The sequence below is a fragment of the Chiloscyllium plagiosum genome, chromosome 3, assembly GCF_004010195.1.
Source record: "Chiloscyllium plagiosum isolate BGI_BamShark_2017 chromosome 3, ASM401019v2, whole genome shotgun sequence".
Taxonomy (NCBI): Eukaryota; Metazoa; Chordata; class Chondrichthyes; order Orectolobiformes; family Hemiscylliidae; genus Chiloscyllium; species Chiloscyllium plagiosum.
The window spans coordinates 18,435,683-18,441,682 of NC_057712.1; the positions used below are offsets into that span (position 1 = coordinate 18,435,683).

The 6,000-nt window shown below is 38.4% G+C and overlaps 1 protein-coding gene across 4 annotated transcripts in view; it reads right to left on the bottom strand.

Moving 5' to 3' along the window:
• asap2a (ArfGAP with SH3 domain, ankyrin repeat and PH domain 2a) overlaps positions 1 to 6,000 on the bottom strand; it is a 193,727-nt gene that overhangs the window by 14,672 nt on the left and 173,055 nt on the right. For 3 of the 4 annotated variants that reach the window (XM_043678183.1, XM_043678192.1, XM_043678210.1), the window contains 3 exons: positions 4,905 to 5,063; positions 2,730 to 2,922; positions 1,964 to 2,055 (listed from right to left, as the gene is read on the bottom strand). In XM_043678183.1, the coding sequence (XP_043534118.1) occupies positions 1,964 to 2,055; positions 2,730 to 2,922; positions 4,905 to 5,063 (444 nt within the window). The remainder of the gene's footprint in view (positions 1 to 1,963; positions 2,056 to 2,729; positions 2,923 to 4,904; positions 5,064 to 6,000) is intronic. The other variant, XM_043678201.1, reaches the window with a different exon arrangement.

Sequence of the window (6,000 nt, forward strand, 5' to 3'; positions counted from 1 at the left end):
CAGTTCAAGGCTATAGCGGCTTGATCTGAGATGTTGAGTGTAGTTCCTGAGGAAGGGCTTGGCAGTGCCACCCGCACTGTGCGTGCTTTCTCATAAAAGTGAAAATCCTCTTTCAGTTGGCAAAAACAGATACTAAAGTAGGTCTTTTGTAAAAACAAATTTGTGTAAAGCGAAAGTTCAAAAAATGGGCGATACCTGTATTACAACTTTTTACACATCTGTTTGTAAGTTTTATCAAGTTGAGCAAGAATGTCTAATATTTTGTGTCGAAGTAAGTTGCACTGATGAGATAAACAAAAAAGGTAAACTTAGTTTACTTGTCATAAGCTAATCAACTGGGCACAAAAGGTGAACAAAGCCTTTGATAAAGTCCCACAGAGGAGGATAGTGAGCAAAATTAGGGCGCATGGTACTGGGGGAAAAATACTGACTTAGATTGAAAATTGGTTGGCTGACAGGAAACAAAGAGTAGTGATAAACGGCTCCCTTTCGGAATGACAGGCGGTGACCAGTGGGGTACTGCAGGGATCAGTCCTGGGACCGCAGCTTTTTACAATATACATTAATGATATAGATGATGGTATTAAAAGTAATGTTAGCAAATTTGCTGATGATACAAAGCTGTGTGGCAGGGTGAAATGTGAGGAGGATGTTAGGAGATTACAGGGTGACCTGGACAGGCTAAGTGAGTGGACAGATGTATGGCAGATGCAGTTTAATGTGGATAAATGAGTGGTTATCCACTTTGGTGGCAAGAACAGGAAGGCAGATTACTACCTAAATGGAGTCAAGTTAGGTAACAGGGCAGTACAACGAGATCTAAGTGTTCTTGTACATCAGTCAATGAAAGCAAGCATGCAGGTACAGCTGGCAGTGAACAAAGTTAATAGCATGCTGGCCTTCATAACAAGAGGAATTGAGTATAGAAGCAAAGATGTTCTTCTACAGCTGTACAAGGCCCTGGTGAGACCGCACCTGGAATACTGTGTGCAGTTTTGGTCTCCAAATTTGAGGAATGACATTCTGGCTATTGAGGGAGTGCAGCGTAGGTTCACGAGGTCAATTCCCAGAATGGCGGGACTATCTTATGTTGAAAGATTGGAGGGACTGGGCTTGTATACCCTTGAGTTTAGAAGGCTGAGAGGGGATCTGATTGAGACGTATAGATTACTGAAGGATTGGACACTCTGGAGGTAGGAAGCATGTTTCCGCTGATGGGTGAGTCCCGAACCAGAGGACACAGTTTAAAAATAAGGGGTAGGCCACTTAGAACAGTGTTGAGGAGAAACCTCTTCACCCAGAGAGTGGTGGGTGTGTGGAATGCTCTGCCCCAGAAGGCTGTGGAGGCCAAGTCTCTGGATACTTTCAAGAAAGAGTTGGATAGAACTCTTAAGTATAGTGGAATCAAGGGTTATGGGGATAAGGCAGGAACAGGATACTGATGGAGGATGATCAGCCATGATCATAATGAATGGTGGTGCTGGCTCGAAGGGCAGAATAGCCTACTTCTGCACCTATTGTCTCTTGTCAAAACTGAGGCACACTGACATTCTCTAATGAAACGGACTATGGATAACCAAAAAGACAGGAATATAGAATGCCAGAATTAGTTGTGCATTCATAATTGCTCTTGAACTGAATGGTATGCTAGGTCATTTCAGAAGCAGTTAGCACATTACTGTGAGCCTGGAGTAGGCAGGTTGGATAAGGATGGCATATTTCCCTTCCTAAAGGGCATTTGTGAATCAGATGGGCTTTTTCTGATATTTAATAACAATTTAATGGTCACCATCATTGAAATTAGCTTTCAATTCCCATTTTTATTTGTTGAACCAGCTGTTGTGGTGGGATTTGAATCCACATTCCCAGAACATTAATTGGCCTGGTCCGAGATTACAAGTCCTTTGACATTTTTACTATGCCATCTCTTCTTGAGTTACTAATTAAATAAATATTTACTCACCTGATGGCAGTGATTGTACAGATCCAGGTACTGTGGATGTTCTTTTAACTGTAGAAGTTCGATCAGAACTGTGAACAGGTGACAATGATGTTCTAAAATTAGTGTAATAACTTATTCAATTATTATAGTTAGCTTCCATAATTATTTTGAGTCAATTCTCCTCAATCATTTTACTTTAATCAGTTTTATTCAGGCAAAGGAAGTGGGGAGCTTAAAAACAAAGATAGCTGGAGTTTGTTGAAATTCGTTGAACAAAAAAATTGTTTGTTATATAGAACAAATAGACTGAGTGAGAACTAAGTAAATTCACTATAAATTCTTCCATCTTTCACGACAGATTTCTATTTTTAGTTTTCATAAATTTTTGTGCCATAATTGCTGTAATGATTTTTGATCGTTATGAGAGAAAAAGTGTGTTAGAAGATGGGAGAAGGCACAGAATTTGAAATTGATACAGAGATTCAAGAAAAAGAATTCAAACCAAGAATCAAACAATGAAGACATTAACATGGAAGTCACAAGATAATTTATAGATGAGGAAGACGAATTAACTGCTGCAGCCATCAAATCTGGACAAATCTATAATCCATCACGCATCTCTCAAATATTATCACAGTTCTTGCCACCATAATGATAATGAGTATAAAACAAAAAGCTTCAGCAATATGCCTCTCTTTTCAGCCATCCTCAAGATGTGCATTACCAGGCAACTGTTTGTGTATCTGAAAGATTATAGTCACAAGCGAAAAATAAAAAAATCTATTACCTGGTTATTGATTTCTGCTGTGAAATGCGTAATGGTGGCTGTGGTGGCAGTGGTGGTGGCAGTGCTTTTTTATTCTGAACAACTTGCTGTGGAAGACCTTGTTGCTGCTGTTGGGCTTGTGGTTGTTTCACCTGGAGACTCATTGCTTCAATAACGCTGCTTGTCTTTGCTACTGGAGTTGGTGGCGAAGGGTCTGAAAGATAAAAATAGTTTGAAGGCAAAATAAAGTCCAGGAGAATAATTGTCATCCCCAACTATTAGCATAGCTTCCTTTGGTTAAAAATATATTCCAAGCTTGTCTCAGGTACTACCACTTTAAGTACTGATTATCTGATGCAATCCAGATCAGAGATAAGAGGGCATTAGCAAGGACGCGGAACCAATTTAAAGATTTCCATGGTGACCACATATTCAATATTTTGTAAAACAGTTTACATTTTAAAAAGTTTCACAACAGTGAAGTCTTGCAAGGTCAGGAACAATGAGCAAGTGAGGCATAATCAAAAAATATCATCAGGATATGGAATTTGAAAAACAAAAATCGTACTTTATAAATAATAAATTGGAAGCAATTTTCACATACTAGCTGATAAAAATAATTTGACAGAATACCAATACCATTACTTGATATTGACGGACACGGACTTAAAAATCAGCAGACATTGGCCTGTACTTTGACTTGTAATGAAGGTCCTTTTCTTTAATGTTAACTCTGTCCTTCTCCCTCCATGGAGAATGACAAATGTGCTACTTCTAGAATTTGCTGTTTTTATACATTTTTGTGTTTTTTTAAAAATGACTGCGAAAGCTGACAATAAGATGCTCAGTCCAAAACTAAATTGTCATTAAGACATTTCTATATTTTATGACAAATAACTTGCGTGCAAAACAGTATATTCACAAGTACGTAACATTTTACTTTCTACATACTTTGTAAATGTACCAGCTGTGATGGCCTTTGTGCTTTGGGAGAAAATAACCTACATTTCATCCTGGGATGGTTGCCTCTTTAAGAATAAGTTTACTCTGAAAGAAGATTTCTTGTAAAAAGCAGATGGTGAGAAGCAGTAAATCATCATGTGACTAAACTGCTGAATAGACGGACAACAGGAAATAAAATGTCAACCAAATCTCAATAGGGTGAGTTAGCCCCTGGGTGTAGTTCTGTAGTTTGCAGGTTAGAAACTGCATTAAGCTGGCTAAAGGAGACATCACTTTTGAGCAGGATTTTAAAATTCGCTGCACTGGCTAAATATGTATAAACCTCTTGTTATGAGTCCTTCAGTCAACAAATGAGTTAAACTTCTATCGATTACCAAGCAAAGAGAAATACAGAAGAGTTTTAGTTACAGGATACTAGAGCTAAATATTAATAAAACAGGAGTGATCTGACCCAAGGTGACTACACTCAAGATACTAACAACACCTGTGTAGAAATGGGGAAATATAACCATAGCATAGCCAGCAGAGAGTTGAAGGAAATTCCTTGCGAATGGCCCAAGAAATCTCAACCCTTATGCACATCTTTGAAAAGTACTCAGACCAAGTGGTTATTCTGCTAATTTCTGATGAGTATCCGGCTAATGTTTATTTGGGGTACAAATCAAATGGGTGAAAGAGGAGATTTAGATTAAGTATAAGTATTCATATTCCCTTTACCTTTAAAATATTTAATAATTTAAGGTAGAGTGCAGTTATTGGCATTCAGGTCCTTTGATGTTTGGGTTATAGAATTATTTCAGTTTAAGCTGTAATCCTTGTGGCTTCATTTTGTCAGCAAACAGCTGGAATTTTAGACTTCCAAGAAACAAACATGTTACCGGCTTCTACCAAAATTATGGCAAAGCAGCTACCAGCACACTGTGCATATTGTCTGCAGCTGATCATTTCATGTACTGAATGCTTCTGTCAAAAAAAAATCCAGTAGTGAAATCAATTTCCTTCTACTTAACTTTCATTTCTACAGATTAGGAGACTTATCTTCCCAGAAACTGGACTATCAAATTCAAGATTAATCAAATATGTTTGTATAACATTGGATCACATTATCAATAGTAATAGCATAATAAGACAAATAAAAATCATTTTAATTAAATACAGTCAATATCCATATGAACTAAAACAGTGAGGAGATAAGTTGACCAAAGTATAAGAGATGAATAACCAGACACATACTTGCTGTTGCTGATGTTACTCGAACTGGAGGTACAGGCGGATGAAGGTTTGGTGGGTCTGAAGCAGACCGTTGCCTGCTTGTTGTATCCATTCCGAATGATGCAGGCTTCCAAACACCAGACGTAGTTGTAGTTGGAACACCAGGAACTGAACATTGGACTAAAGTCAAAAAGCATAAAAATTACTCGCACACTGTATTACATATAAACCTTTGTGATAAAATTTTATGTATTGTTAATTTCACCATGAAAGGACTGTATATTTCTTTTTTTGAGGTTTTTAAAAACTGGGCACTTAAATGACGAAAAAGCAGACTATTTTTAAAACGTTCAGAAGAGTGGCTGCTCTTTTGAAAGTAAGTAACCTGATCAACTGTTTGAAAAGCAATAACTGACGTTCAAATTGCAGACAATCTGATTGTGTACTGATGCAGCTCTTATTAGCAACAAGACGTTAATGGATCTGTGGTTGGGTGACAATTATCCATAACAGAAACCTTGTGCTTACAACTGTGAGATTGGTTATTGAGTGGCAGAGCTTCTTCGATCTGAAAGTAAGTCACAGAGACCGAGAGAGAGCCACAAAAAATAAGTGTGCGGATTCTCTCCCAGCCCAGAGGCTGCCTACTCTCGGTAGTCATAAATTCAGAGTAAACCTGAAGAAAACCAATTACCTTCCTGCAGCAGTTGCTGTAAGCTGCGACTTTTGAATTGATAAATCAGAGATAAGTGAGTCTGTTATAGTCATAGAGATGTACAGCATGGAAACAGACCCTTCGGTCCATGCTGACCAGATATCCCAACCCAATCTAGTCCCACCTGCCATCACCCGGCGCATATCCCTCCAAACCCTTCCTATTCATAATACCCATCCAAATGCCTCTTAAATGTTGCAATTGTACCAGCCTCCACCACTTCCTCTGGCAGCTCATTCCATACACGTACCACCCTCTGTGTGAAAACGTTGCCCCTTAGGTCTCTTTTATATTTTTCCCCTCTCACCCTAAACATATGCCCTCTAGTTCTGGACTCCCCGAAACCAGGGGAAAAAAACTTTGTCTATTTATCCTATACACGCCCGTCATAAATTTTGTAAA